Source organism: Sminthopsis crassicaudata, chromosome 1 (genome assembly GCF_048593235.1).
Source record: "Sminthopsis crassicaudata isolate SCR6 chromosome 1, ASM4859323v1, whole genome shotgun sequence".
Classification (NCBI taxonomy): Eukaryota; Metazoa; Chordata; class Mammalia; order Dasyuromorphia; family Dasyuridae; genus Sminthopsis; species Sminthopsis crassicaudata.
The window spans coordinates 46,328,795-46,343,709 of NC_133617.1; the positions used below are offsets into that span (position 1 = coordinate 46,328,795).

At 46.2% G+C, this 14,915-nt stretch overlaps 2 protein-coding genes across 2 annotated transcripts in view; one reads left to right on the forward strand and one right to left on the reverse strand.

The window, feature by feature from the left end:
- Positions 1–10,208, reverse strand: part of PEX11G (peroxisomal biogenesis factor 11 gamma) — a 48,638-nt gene extending 38,430 nt beyond the window's left edge. Inside the window, exons 1-3 of the mRNA XM_074300794.1 lie at positions 10,071–10,208; positions 9,315–9,430; positions 8,567–8,621 (exon numbers count right to left, since the gene is read on the reverse strand). The gene's annotated coding sequence lies outside the window, so the exon portion shown is untranslated. The remainder of the gene's footprint in view (positions 1–8,566; positions 8,622–9,314; positions 9,431–10,070) is intronic.
- Positions 10,209–10,816: 608 nt separating this feature from the next.
- ZNF358 (zinc finger protein 358) lies at positions 10,817–14,284 on the forward strand. The gene is made up of 3 exons (XM_074300673.1): positions 10,817–11,123; positions 11,574–11,703; positions 12,117–14,284. The coding sequence occupies exons 2-3, from the start codon at positions 11,610–11,612 to the stop codon at positions 14,063–14,065; spliced, it is 2,043 nt and encodes a 680-aa protein (XP_074156774.1). The 5' UTR covers positions 10,817–11,123; positions 11,574–11,609; the 3' UTR covers positions 14,066–14,284.
- The last annotated feature ends 631 nt before the right edge of the window (positions 14,285–14,915 follow it).

The following is a 14,915-nucleotide window of genomic DNA, read 5'->3' on the forward strand; positions in this document are numbered from 1 at the left end:
TCTTCAGGGGGGATGAAATGGACACATTGGGGGATAAAAGAGAGGCTGAGCCAGTTACTGTAAAGGAATCTGTGGAAGAGATTCTCCCTGATCTGGAAGGAGATTGAGCTCGAGAAATTCTGAGCTGGTCAGTGATTCCAATTAGAGTGAAGATGGCTGGCTGATTGTAAGAGGAGCCAAGCTAGAGGCTTTCTTGTGAGACACCCTTGCAGTGTCCTAGGTTGTGTTAAAAGGAGATGGAGAAAAGAAATGGGACATTTCTGGGGAGCTCATAGGCTGATGGAGAAGGTCATAGGACAGCAAACTCAAGACAGCATTAAAAACATATGTCATATCAGAATAGGTCCTTAGAACAAAGACTGTCAGACCTGAGAAGGCCCTTAGAACCCAAGATGTCAGAGCTGGGATGGCCCTTAGAATATAGGATCTCTGGATTGGGAGAGTCACTAGAACATAGGATGTCAAAACTGGGAGGGCCCTTAGAACCCAGAATGTCAGAGTTGGGAGGGCCCTTAGAACCCAGAATGTCAGAGCTTGGAGGGCCTTTAGAACCCAGGATGTTAGAGCTGGGAGGGCCCTTAGGACACAGGATGTCATATCTGGGAAGACCCTTAGAACAATTAATGTCAGAATTGGGAGAGCCCTTGGAATACTTCAACAAATGTGTGATCTCATCAGCGTTCACATTCTCTCTACTGGTGCAGCTTGCAACCCAACCAAGCAATCTCAGGTAATGTTTGTCCATGCTCTCCTCTAAATCCTTAACAGAACACCTTCTCAATCTACTGAAAGCTGCCTTCTTCATTTCTTAGCATTCTGTGAACCTTGGTGCAATAGTGGAGCATGATAGTCTACCATAGCTTGACCTCATTCATTATAAGACCCTCCTATCTCTTTAGGATTGCTTTTTATACCACCCTTCATCTAATACCATCTTCTGGTCCAGCCAGTTCATCGGCAAGATTGACTGAATTACTGGAAGCAGCATGATGGCACATAAGGACAAGAATCAGCAGGGACTCTTGGAGTCAGAAGATCTGTGTTCAAATCCTGTCTTGCAGGATTTCCTACTTGGATGGACTTTTGTAAATCATTTAACCTATTGAGGGTTCATTTAGTTCCTGTATAAGATGAAGGAATTGGATGAGCAGGGCTCTGATTGATTGCTACATCGGTGACTCACAATTTTGACTGTTCTGAGCTGGAGTTGTTCCACAATTTGAAGCCATATGAGATCAGAAGAATAATATTAATGTTAATAATTAATGTTAATGGTGAGTAGTGATTCTGAAAGAACTGAGTGCCATTTTCCCAACATGATCTAGCTTATCATATTGGGCAAATTACTTTTCTGAGTTTCTGTTCCTCCTGCTCTGTTACTCCTTTAAGAGTACTGTATTACATGGCCTTCAAAGTTTCTTTCTAATTCTATCTCTGTGATCCTAGGATGCTCCTCTTCTTCATTCCTAGGCCTCCTTAATTATTTGTTTCTTGCATCTAGGATGGACAGATCATATAACTCAATGGAGCAATCTGAATGATATGCTTGTCCTTTGTAGATTGCTTCACTGATCTCTTTAAGTGGCTGTGGAGTCCATTCAGACAATCCAATACCATTGCTAGCATGTAATCTTTATATTGAAACTAGAGAATCTCTAGTCTCTAGCACAGGGGTTCTCAAACTACGGCCCGTGGGCCAACTGTGGCCAGCTGAGGACATTTATGTGGGCCCACTGGGTTATGGCAAATAGACTGAGGGGCAGAGACAGAGTGTGAGTCTGAGGGACAGTGAATTGGCCCCCTATTTAAAAAGTTTGAGGACCACTGTAAAGGATCCCTCTTTCATTTGCATTTGGTGTAATTGTAACGATGGCAAACATCCTGACTGGACATGTGTTTCCATATATTGTGTCTGACAATATAGGCAGCTAGATAAAAAATTTGGATAGAGCTCTGGGGCCTTGGAGTCAACAAGATTTGAATTAAATCCAGTCTCAAACAAGCTGTGTGATCTGGACAAATTCCTTAATTGCTTTGCTTCAGTTTCCTGTAAAATAGGGATAATAATAAAACACCTCCCAGAATGGTTATTAAGATCAAATGTGAGTCATAATCGCAAATCACTTAACATAGTATCTGTCACATATTAAGTGTTACATAAATGTTAGCAATTATAGTTATCCCTTCCAAACTGGGGGTTTTAGGAAAGCAACACCCTAGTAATCTGGAAAATCTGCCTAAAATTTTTTGGTCCTTCATACCAAAGATAATTGTCTTTCACCTGTCAGATTGGCTAAAATAATAGAAGGAAAAAGAGACATATTGGAGGGGATGTGGAAAAACTGGGACACTAATTCACTGTTGGTGGAACTGTGAACTGATCCAACCATTATGGAGAGCAATCTGGAATTATCCATAGTTGGAAAAATATGTATTTTCTCTGACTCAGCAATACCACTTTAGTTCGTTTTCCAAGGTGATTAGGGAAAAAAGAAAAGAAGCCACATATTTTAAAATATTTAAAGTTGCTCTCTTTGTGGTGATAAAAAACTGGGATTTGAAGGGATGCCTGTCTATTGGGAAATGGCTAATCAAGTTGTAGCATATAATTGTGATAGAATACCACTATGCTATAAAAAATGATGAGCTGGTTAAAATAATAAAGAGGGAACTGGATAGAACCAAGGAAATATTGTTGATCCTATGCTCAGAAAGTTATCAAACTGTGCATACCCTTTGATCCATCAGTGTCCCTACTGGGCTTATATCCCAAAGAGATCTTAAAAGAAGGAAAGGGACCCACATGTGCAAAAATGTTTGTGGCAGCCCTTTGTGTAGATACTGGAAACTGAGTGGATGCCCATCAGTTGGGAGAATGACTGAATAAGTTATGGTATATGAGTATTATGGAATATTATTGTTCTGTATGAAATGACCAGTAAGAGAATTTCAGAAAGGCCTGGAGAGACTTACATGAACTAATACTAAGGGAAATGAGGAGAACCAGGAAATCATTGTACACAGCAACAGCAAGATTATATGATGATCAATTCTGATGGATGTAACTCTTTCCAACAATGAGGTGATTGAGGCTAGTTCCAATGGTCTTGTAATGAAAAGAGCAATCTACACTCAGAAAAAAGACTGTGGTAACTGAGTATGGATCACAATATAACATTCTTACTCTTTTTGTTGTTGTTCACTTGCATTTTGTTTTTTTATTCATTTTCTTTCCTTTTGGACCTGATTTTTCTTGTGCAGCAAGATAATTGTATAAAATGTTTACATATATTGGATTTCATATAAATTATAATAAGTATAACATATTGGATTACTCGTCATCTAGGGGAGGGAGTGGAGGGAAGGAGGGGAAAATTTCAAACACAAGATCAATGTTGAGAAATTATCCATTTTGTTTACATCTTGTTTTCTCAGTTTTTTTCTTCCTTCTTGATTTGATTTTTCTTGTGCAGTAAGATAACTGTATAAATATGTATACATATATTGGTTTTAACATATATTTTAACATATTTAATATGTATTGAACTACCTGCCAGCTAGGGGAGGGAATGGGAAGAAGGAGGGGAAAATTTGCAAGGGTCAATGTTGTAAAATTATCCATGCATATGTTTTGAAAATAAAAAGCTTTAATTTAAAAAAAAAGAAAATATTGTTCATTATATCATAGACCCTGTGAGCTGCTACAGTACAGAGCCAGATTTAAATGTAAATGGAAATGTTTAATTTTTTTAAAAATCAATAAAAATACAACAGATGTTAACTTGTTTCTAAGTCTTGTGACTTGTATTTGAGTACTGTAAATACTCAAATCAACTACAAAGAACCTATGAAGGAGGATGCTGTTCCTTTCTAGAGAAAGAAGTGATAATAAGAAAAATGTATAGTAGGGTTTTACATATATATGTAAACATTTGTGTCATCTGTGCTTTCACACAGGTTCTCCCCATGCCCAGAACCTTCTCACTTCTCATTTCCCCATTTTAGAATCATTCAGTCCCTGAAGACTCAAGGAAAGTGGCCCTACCTCTGGGTGACCTTTCTTGATGCCTTGAGTTGATAATGCTCTCACCCCACCCCAAATTATGCTGTTTTACTGTGTGCTTATATATCCATATGCAGTTATATGCATGTATGTATATATACATATTATATGCACATGTTCATAAACATAATGCTAACTAATTCTTTAACTATTTTTGTCTTGTGTCCAGCAGAACATCAGGGAAGATTAAAAATATTTAACAACAAATTACCAGTTCAAGAAAGTATATACTAGTAGCTATGAAATTATATTCATGAGTGTCCATCTTTTTATTACTTCCTTGTAAATTGTTCTTTTGTTCTCTGCTGTGCATTCTTTTTATTTTTTCCCCCTTTCATTCTCCCCATCCCCAAGCAGGTTATAGATAAGAATATATTTTTGAATACATAATGTAGATATATACATATACACATATACACACACACACACACACACACCCCATCCTCCTCTCTCCCCATTTACACATACACATATCTTTCCAATGCCTACTGACTCTTTGCTTTGTTCTGTTCTTTAATTTGCCTTGCTATTACTTAATCTCCCTCCACCCAAGGATCCCTCCCCGATCTTCTTCCCCTATCCTTTGTTTCTCCATCTTCCCATTCCTCCTCCCTTATTTTTCATATATTTTGAAAATCTGTAAGAAAAAAATCAGACATTTTGGAGGATACTATACTCTTCATGGTATATATGTAATGTTGCCTGTTGAATCGATTCCTGATGTGAATAGGTCTCCAGAACTATGAACCTCCTCCCACCTCTAATGCCTCTGTGTCTATTTTTCCTGTGTACCTCATTTGTATAACAAGATCACTATTTTTACCTTAACTCTGCCCCAATCTTTCTTTTGAGCTACCCTGTTGTTGATGTCAATCTTAAAATTCTGTCCATGTTGAAATTGATCTTTGATATTGACTCTTATACATTAAATTTTCCATTAAGTTCAGGTTTGGTTACTAGAAAGTCCTAAAAATCTGCAAATGTCCATTTTTTTCTCATTTTGTATTATAATTTTGCTGGATATTATATTTTTGGTTGTAGGTCTAGTTTTTTTTTTAAATCAGTCCTAAAATTTATTTATTCATTAATTTTAAAAAGCTTTTTATTTTCAAAATATATGAATAGTTTTCAGTATTCAACCTTGCAAAACTTTGTGTTCCAAATTTTTTTCTCCCTCCCTTACTCCCCCCAGACAGTAAGTAATCCAATATACGTTAAATATGTGCAATTCTTCTATACATATTTCCACAATTATCATGCTACATGAGAAAAATGAGATCAATAAGGAAAAAAATAAGAAAACAAAAAGCAAGCAAACAACAACAAAAAAAAGTGAAACTACTATGTTGTGATGCATATTCAGTTTCCACAGTCCTCTCTCTGGGTGCAGATGGCATCACAAGTCAGTCCTTTGGAACTACGTCAACTTTGATTGTTGGTAGATATGATTTCAGGACTTTTGGTCTTTTATTGTGGCTGTTGCCAAGTTCTGTACAATTCTAATTATAGCTCTAGTCTATTTGAATTGTTTTTTTCTTGTTTCTTGCAAAATTTTTTCTTTAATCTGGGAGTTTTGAAATTTGGCAATAATATTCCTGTGTGTTTACTATAAAAGATTTCTTTGAGGTGGTGATCAGTAGATTTTTTTCTATTTCTACTTTCCCCTAATGTTTTATCACTGCAGGATAATTTTCTTGGATTATTTCTTGCATTATTGTGTCATTTTTTTTGGTCACAACTTTTAAGCAGTCCAATTATTCATGTATTTTCTCTTCTTGATCTATTCTCTAGATTTGCTTTTCTTATGTTTCACATTCTGTTCTATTTTTTCATTCTTTATAATCTGTCTTGTTATTTCTTGGTCTCTCATAGCTTCACTGACTTCCCCTTACCCAATTCTAATTTTCAAAGAGTAATTTTCTTTTTCTTTTTTTTATTATAGCTTTTTATTGACAAAACATATGCATGGGTAATTTTTCAACATTAACTCTTGCAAAAACTTCTATTCCAACTTTTCTCCTCCTTCCCCTTCCCCCTCCCCCATACATGTTAAATATGTTAAAGTATATGTTAAATACAATATATGTATACATATTTATACAGTTGTCTTGCTAGACAAGAAAAATCCGATTTAGAAAGAAGGTAAAAATAACTTGGGAAGAAAAAAAAAAATCCAAGCAAACAATAACAGAAAGAGTGTAAATGCTATGTTATGGTCCACACTCATTTCTCAGTGTTCTTTTGCTGGGTGTAGCTGGTTCTGTTCATTACTAATCAATTGGAACTGATTTGGATCCTCTCATTGTTGAAGATAGCCACTTCCATCAGAATTGGTCCTCATAATTGACTCTATAAGAAATCAAGCCATCCTCCAATTGTCAAAGGATATGAACAGACAATTCTCAGATGAAGAAATTGAAACTATTTCTACCCATATGAAAAGATGCTCCAAGTCATTATTAATCAGAGAAATGCAAATTAAGACAACTCTGAGATACCACTATACACCTTTCAGATTGGCTAGAATAACAGGGATAGATAATGCACATTGTTAGAGGGGATGTGAGAAAACAGGGGTACTGATATATTGTTGGTGGAATTGTGAATACATCCAGCTATTCTGGAGAGCAATTTGGAACTATGCTCAAAAAGTTATCCAATTGTGCATAGCCTTTGACACAGCAGTGCTTCTATTGGGCTTATATCCCAAAAAGATCTTAAAGAAAGGAAAGGGACCTGTATGTGCAAGAATGTTTGTGGCAGCCCTCTTTGTAGTGGCCAGAAACTGAGTGGATGCCCATCAGTTGGAGGATGGTTGAATAAATTGTGGTATATGAATATTATGGAATATTATTGTTCTATAATAAATAACCAGCAGGATGATTTCAAGAAAGGCCTGGAGAGACTTACACAAACTGATGCTGAGTGAAATGAGCAGGAACAGGAGATCGTTGTATATTTCAACAACAATACTATATGATAATCAGTTCTGATAGATGTAGCCATCTTCAACAATGAGATGAACCAAATCAATTCCAATTGAGCAGTAATGAACTGAACCAGCTACACCCAGCGAAAGAACTCTGGGAGATGACTATGAACAATTATATTATTATATCTTGAGATGCCTTTTGGATTTCCAGTTAGAGATATCCAATAGCAGTTGTAGGAGAGAGATTGTTCTTTTACAGCATTGACAATTGCCAAGCCTTTTGTTCCAATTTTTCCTCTCCTCCCCCAGATGGCAGGTTGACCAATACATGTTCAATATGTTAAAGTATAAATTAAATACAATGTATGTATACATGTCCAAACAGTTGTTTTGTTGTACAAAATGAATCGGACTTTGAAATAATGTACAATTAGCCTGTGAAGGAAATCAAAAATGCAGGTGGACAAAATTAGAGGGATTGGGAATTCTATGTAGCGGTTCATAGTCATCTCCCAGAGTTCTTTCACTGGGTGTAGCTGGTTCAGTTCATTTTTGCTCTATTGGAACTGATTTAGATCATCTCATTGTTGAAGATGGCCACATCCATCAGAATTGATCATCATATAGTATTGTTGTTGAAGTATATCATGATCTCCTGTTGACCTTTATTTTAATTGATTATTGACCTTTATGCAGAAGAGAACTCATCTGGTTCACTCTACAGATGAAGAAATTGAGACCCAGATAGGTTGAATGACTTGCCCGCAATCACCCAGAGTGCAAGTCAGTCCATGCTGAAAGACAACCTAAACAGGAAATAACTACCTCAATAGTATGCTTTTCCTTCTTTAGATTTACCAGTTTCCTCCTTCTCTCTCTTTCTCTCTCCTTCCTTCCTTTCCTCCTTCCCTTCCCTTCCCTTCTTCCATTGTACTGTGCAATATTCTCCATAATTAGGCTCTTTTCTCACAACTAGATAGTAGAAGAATGCCAAGTTTAGAATCGGGAAGATGAATCTTCCCGAGTTCAAAAACAGCCTCAAACATTCACTAGCTGTGTGACCATGGACAAATCACTTGTGCCTCAGTTTCCACATCTGTAAAATGGGCTGGAGAAGGAGTCCATTTTAGTGTATTTGCCAAGAAAACCCCAAATGGGGTCACAAAAAGTAGGATGTGAATGAAGAAGAAAAAGGCCTTTTCTAGTCCTCTCGAAGTATATGGTTTGAAGATTCAGAATAATATACAAGGCTTTAATTTGTTTCATTTTTTAGTCTTATTATCTTTTCCCTAAGTCTATCTTCATGCAGGCTTGATTTTGAAAGATCTTAAGTTCTCCCCAAAAACTTTCTCCTTCCTTCCTGATTGGTTCTCAACCTGCAACTGTTTTCAATGTGGTCCTTTTGCCTTGTCTTACTCAATATGAACCCCTTCCCACCTCCCCTCCCAAGGCAAGATGACTCAATTTCCCGTGAAATTGTATTTATTATTGCCCTGAAATGATTGAATGCTGGGCTTGGGAGTCACAAACTCCACAAAAAACTGAAAACAAATCTAGTTGCAGATACTTACCAGCTGTGGGATCCTGAACGGGTCACTTAACCTTTGTCTTCCTCAGTTTTCTCAACTGTAAAATGGACATAATAGCATCTACCTTACAAACTTGTGAGAATAGTTGCAAAAAATGCTTAGCACATAGTAGGAATTTAACAAATATTTCTTTTTTTTTCTTACTCCATCAAATCTTTGATTATATCACTTGACTAACATGTAAAATATTTTCAAACCTTAAAGCCCTATATATATTTGGCTGTGTTTGTGTTTACTGGTTAGTTTCCTCAGTTTGCTGGTCCTTGTTCACATTCAGAACATCAATAATGAATTTCTTGTTTGTAGAATGTCTAAAGGGCAGCAATGTAGCACAGTGGATAAAGTGCTGGACTACATTTCCCAGACTCATCTTCCGAGTTCAAATGTGAACTCAAACATTTATTAGGTGCGTGACCTTAGGCAATTCACTTAACCCTGTTTGCCTCAGTCTCCTCAGTTCTAAAATGAACTGTGGAAGGGAATGAGAGAACACTCCAGTATCTTTGCCAATAAAACCCCAAATGGGGTCACAAAGAATTGTCCAAGATTGCTCTGAACATTTAAAAACTAAGATTCAGCATCTCATTCTAGGATACTGCTAGTCACAATGAAAGCAGATGGAGGAGGCTTTAGGGCTAATTTGTATTTTTAGATATTAAGTTCTTCAAAGGATCTTGGAGGCCACTGATAGAGGCTTTCCTTCTAATAATGCACCTCAGAGTCCACTCACCCTATGTGACTTTCATGTATGCCTTCTGGGGCTAGTGCTGACGAAAACCCCGTGGATACCGGAGCTAAGAAGGAACTCCATGCTCTGCACAACTTGAGCTCTGAAGAACTGTAAATCTAGAAGAAAGCAAGGAGCCTGGATCAGAGGCAAGAGTGTCCACGCGGACAGTCCCCAGAAGTGGACAAAACTGAAAACAATGTCTCTGAGTCAGGTTGGCAATGCCTGGAGCTTTCTGTAAGGTGCGGGGCAGGGGGCTGATTGTGCTTCCACCGCTTAAGTGTTTGAGGGACTGGAGATATAGAACACTGTAACTACAATTGAGTTTTGTGGTTGCAAAGTTGTCTCACAGGCTCTTAGCTATCACTTCTTTATAAAAAGTTGTAAAGAGCTAGTCCTCCGGCTCTCAATTCCTAGCCTAGGCCCCAGGCTGACACAGCTTGCACACGGCATGGGCTGTTGGCATCTGCCCGGAGAGAGAAGCCACTTTGTAGCAAGCTGGGCGGGAGGAGGAAAGAAATCGGGGGCCCTCGAGGCGCCTGAGAGGGCTACGGGGAGAAGGAGAAGCGGGAGGAGCGAATTCCGCTGGCGGGGGAATTGAGGAACCAGAAGAGATGATCCGCTTCCGCGGGCGCCTCTCTTGGGTCAGAGCGGGCTGGGGACGTTGGGAGAAGTCGAGGCCTGGCTGGGGGGCTGGGCTTGGGGCTCCTCCGGGTCTGTGGCCGCCGTTGTGTCCCCTCTGACCCCGTAGCCTCGCACCTGCACAGTTAGGAAGGACTTTCTAGGCCTGCCTAGAGGAAATGTCTGGCCCTGGAACAGAGCAGAGGCGGCACGGCCGTGGCGGCGTCTGAGTGCTCCAGGAACGCCGCGCCTTGGCCCTCGGCCACTGTAGGCACTGACCGCTGAGGGCGGGGAGGGGGGGTGGGGGGAAGGAAGAGGATCGGTCTGTGTGTTTCTCTGGAGGAGGGAGAGAGAACGGCCCGAGCGCGGCTGGGGGAGGGGGCGCCTCTCCTTTGCCCTTAGGGGAGGTCCGGGCGCGGGAGCCCGGTGGGGCCGGGGGGCGGCTCTTGGCCTCAGCGAGGTCGAGCAGGACAAAGAAGTCGAACCACTCTAGGAAACGGCTCCTCTTCCCACATTCGCCAGAGCTGGGGAGCAGCCCCTCCCCCACAAGGGGCCCCCGGACCGGTGGGCGGCGTCGGAAGGAGGCGGGGGAGGGGGGAGGGTCGGCGCAGGGGGGGAGGTGCCGGGAGGGGGCCAGGACTGGCTGGGGGGGAGGGAGGGGACCGAGTTGGGTGGGAGGGGGCCGGTGCGGGGGAAGCGGAGGACTCGGCGCGGGGAGGGGGGGGGCACCACGTGGGGAGGGGACGGCGCCGGGGTCCGCGCGGGGGGCGGGGAGGGCCCCTCGGGGGGGTCAGGGAGGGAGGGGACGGCGCGGGGGCGGGGAGGGGACGGCGCGGCGCAGGGCGGGGCGGGGGCCAGGGGCCAGCGTGGGGGGAGGCGGCCGAGGAGGAGGAGGAGGTGGAGGAGGAGGAGGGGCAGGGGCAGCGGAGTCTGGAGCGCCGGCGCCGCCCGCGCCCGCGCTCGCTCGGACGGGCTGTCGGTCGGGGTGACCCTGCCGGAGCCAGCCCCGCCCCCAGACCCGCGGACCGACCGACGGCCGAGTGGAGCGGCCGGGCCGGCGGACTACAAGTCCCAGCAGCTCCCGCTCGGCTCGGGCTCGAGCTCGGGCTCGGACTCTGGGCGGCGGGAGGCGCCGGGCGGCTGGCGGGGCGGGCGGGAGGCAGAGGCCGGAGCCCTGGGAGCGGGGCTGTGGTGAGTCTTAATCCCAGGATTGGCGGACGAGGGGCCGGGGGAGGGCAGGAGCCGGGCCCTCAGGCCTCAAGTCCGCCGCTTCCTCTACCGAAATCCGGGCGGGGGCGGGGGGGCGCGGGAGCAGCGGCTTCTCCTTCCCCCCCCCCCATCTCCTATTCCGGCCTGGGGCTTCCCGTTGGTGGTTGGCGAGGAAGGATACTCCCCGGACTGGCCCAGTTCGTCTCCGGCACCTCCGGGCCTTGAAGCCAGTTCTCTTTCTTGAGTGGTGGTGGGGGGGGCGGGAAACTGAGGCCCTAGGAGGGGAGTAGGGCGCTTGGAGCCCCAGGCCGGTCTCTCTTCAGACCCCCGCTCTGCGAGGGAGCGCCCCGGCTCCCCAAGCTGCCTCGGGGACCAGGGTGGATGTTTGCCGAGCTCTCCTCCCCCTGAGCCCGGCTTTCCTTTCTTGGCCAGAGCTGTGTCCTCCAGGCTGGTGGGGTGTGCACTCGGATGGAGAGAGGGGAGGTGAAACGGCGGGGCCGGGCCCCCCGGGAGACCCTGGACAGCGACAAAGAAGACAGCTGCCTCTTAAGCCCCTTTGCAGGTGAGAGCCGGGATGGCCTGCCGGGAACCACCAGCTCTGCAAGGAGAGGGAGGGAGGGAGGGAGGAAGGAAGGAAAGAAGGGAGAGGAAAGCCGGGGCATCTGGTGAGTGGGGGGCAGCCCAAACTGGGGCTTTAGGCTCAGAGAGGTCGGCTTGAAATTCCATGCCTGAAAGAGTGACCTTGAGCAAGTCCCTGCCTATCTAGCCTCAATTTCCCCATTTTTAAAATGAAGGGATCAGGCAGAATCATCTCAAGATGCTTCCTAACTTGAACTCTTGTGATCCTAACTCTTGTAATTTAAAAGTTAGGCCACTGGGGGAAGGAGACAGGAAATCTGGGAGTCCCCTCCATGAGTAAGAAACATTCTATCACAATTCCCCAGCTCCTGATTATCCTTTCTCTTCTTCCCACAGATGTGGTGGACAGTCCAGTCCCAGATAGAGCCCCCAGTCCAGAGGGATCTCTGGACAATACTCCCAGCCCTGAAGGCCCCTTCCCTGGCCCAGACAGGACCCCCACCCCTGAGGGCCGCTTCCCCACTCCAGAGGGTGCTCCTTCACCTGCCAGCCTCAGCACTAGTCCTGGTCCTGAGGGTTTCAAGGGCTTTACCTATTCCCCCAAAGGCCTCTCTGACCCAGATGGTGCCCCTACCTCTACTCAGTCTGGTCTCCCAGGCCAGGACAACAACTTAAGCTCTGGGTTTGAAGGTACCCCAGGTCTGGCAAACCTAGTTCCTGGGGCAGCAGGCTCTGGTGTTGGTGTTGGTGCCAGTGCCCCTCGGCCACCCAGCCCACCTAGGCCTTTCCACTGCCCGGACTGTGGGCGTTCCTTCCGTCGGAGCTCAGGGCTGAGCCAGCATCGTCGTACACACAGCGGGGAGAAGCCATATCGATGCCCTGACTGTGGCAAGTCTTTCAGCCATGGAGCCACGCTGGCCCAGCACCGTGGCACACACACTGGTGCTCGCCCCTACCAATGTAGCGCCTGTGGCAAGGCCTTTGGCTGGCGTTCCACGCTGCTGAAGCACCGAAGCAGCCACAGTGGTGAAAAACCACACTTGTGCCCACGATGTGGCAAGGCTTTCAGCCACGGCTCACTGCTAGCCCAGCACCTACGCACCCATGGTGGTGCCCGCCCGCACAAGTGTCCAGTCTGTGGCAAGGGTTTCGGGCAGGGCTCTGGCCTGCTCAAACACCTACGTACACATACAGGTGAGAGGCCCTATTCCTGTCCCCAGTGTGGCAAGGCTTTTGGGCAGAGTTCGGCTCTCTTACAGCACCAACGCACACACACAGCCGAGCGCCCCTATCGCTGCCCACATTGTTCCAAGGCCTTTGGCCAGAGCTCCAACTTGCAGCACCACCTCCGCACGCACACCGGTGAGCGGCCTTACGCCTGTCCTCACTGCTCCAAGGCCTTTGGCCAGAGTTCTGCCCTCCTGCAGCACCTCCATGTGCACTCTGGCGAGCGTCCCTACCGCTGCCGAATCTGTGGCAAGGGATTCGGCCAGGCCTCCAGCCTCACCAAGCACCGGCGGGTCCACGAGGGTGCCCAGAGCGGCATCTATGACGGTGTCCAGGGAGGCCTATATGAGGGCATGCAGAATCATGTTTTTGAGGGCAGACAGATGGCTGACTTGGAAGCCCTTCAGGAGAATATCTACAAGGACATCCAGGAGAGTACTCAGGGAAACATCTATGAGAATGTCCAGAATGAAGTCTATGAGGTAGTCCATGATGATAGCTACGAGGAAATGCAGGAGGGGGCACACGAAAATGCCCAGGATGTCTTCCAAGGTGGCCGAGATGACGTGTACAAGAGCGCCCAGAATGATGCCTATGAAGGCATCCCAGAGGAGATGAAGAAAGATGCCCAGGATGGTATCTACGGGGGTGATGGAGATGAAGGCTACGAGCGAGTCCAGGATGATGGCGACAAGGAGGGACTCCAGGAGACCTCTGCGGGGGCCCCCTCCACCCGGGCTCCTGCTGCTGAGGACCATGAAGATGACTACGGTGGCGGTGACTACGGTGAAGAATTCGATGAGGATGCCACCTTTAGAGGTGCTAACTACGGTGATGAGGACAATGAAGATGACTATGGTGGTGGTGACTATGGTGACGGATTCAATGACGATACCACCTTTGGAGGTGGGGACTATGGTGACGAATTTGATGATGATGCCACCTTTGGAGGTGGGGACTATGGTGAGGAGTTCGATGACGATGCCACCTTTGGAGGTGGGGACTGTGCTGAGGAGTTCGATGACGATGCCACCTATGAAGGTGGCAAGTATGACGGTGGTGATGGTGATGGCAGTGGCAATAGCGATGGCGATGATGGAGATAATGGAGATAACTGAAGTTCCCTGGCTTAGGGGCCCAGCTGGGGATAAGGGGAAGAGGCAGCGCCAGGGCCTGAGGGGTGAGGGCAGGATGGGGGAAGGGTGGGTGGGGGGTGGGGCAGGGAGCCTGAGGGCTGTAGTTGGGGAAGTTTGGGTCTGGGGTGGGAGGGGAATCTGGCAATGGGGTCGAGGCTGTACTGTCCGAGGCTCATGGTGTTAGTAAAATCCTCCCACTGATGTCTTGTGGGTCCTTGTTGTGGCTGTGTCCAGATGCGGTCTGCTTCTCTCTGCCTGGTTTTGCTTCCCAGTTTTTCTCTGCCTTTTTCTTTTTTTTTTCTTTTCTGGGTCTGACTGCTCCTTTCCTGTCTTTCTACTTCCCCCCACTCTTCCTATATCTCTGTTCTTAAAGTCTCTGTCTCTGGGGTGGGAAAGGGGCCTCCAGCCCGGAGGCTGGAGTGACCCGCTAAATGAAGGTGTGCCTTTGAAGGAGCCGGGCCTGGGGGCGCCATGGGAAGGGCTCCCCGTCCACTCTGGGAGGTTATCTCGGGCAGGCGGCGGCGCGGATGTGCACGGAGGGGCGGGGGCTGAGAGGATCTTGGACAAAGCCCGGGACTCTTCCCGGCCCCACGTACTCCAGGCTCCCTTCTCCCCGAGGTCACTGGTGACTCCAGGGGTTTGGAGTCTGGAGATCAAAGGGCGCCCTGCACTCCCAGGATCAGGGCTCCTTAAAGAGGAGGGGGGCGGGGGTGGGCCCCGAGACTTCAGGCCCATGGGCACACGGTCCCACCCTGACAGCGGGCAAGCTCGTGCCCACGTGGGTAAAGCTGAGAACGTGTACACTGACGCGCGTCTGCAGCGCACGGGAGAA

Bases quoted from the DNA above. Each gene is read 5' to 3' on its own strand.
- ZNF358 (XM_074300673.1), top strand. From the start codon at position 11,610: ATGGAGAGAGGGGAGGTGAAACGGCGGGGCCGGGCCCCCCGGGAGACC. The intron at 11,704-12,116 runs GTGAGAGCCGGG...TTCTTCCCACAG, and splicing joins CCTCTTAAGCCCCTTTGCAG to ATGTGGTGGACAGTCCAGTC.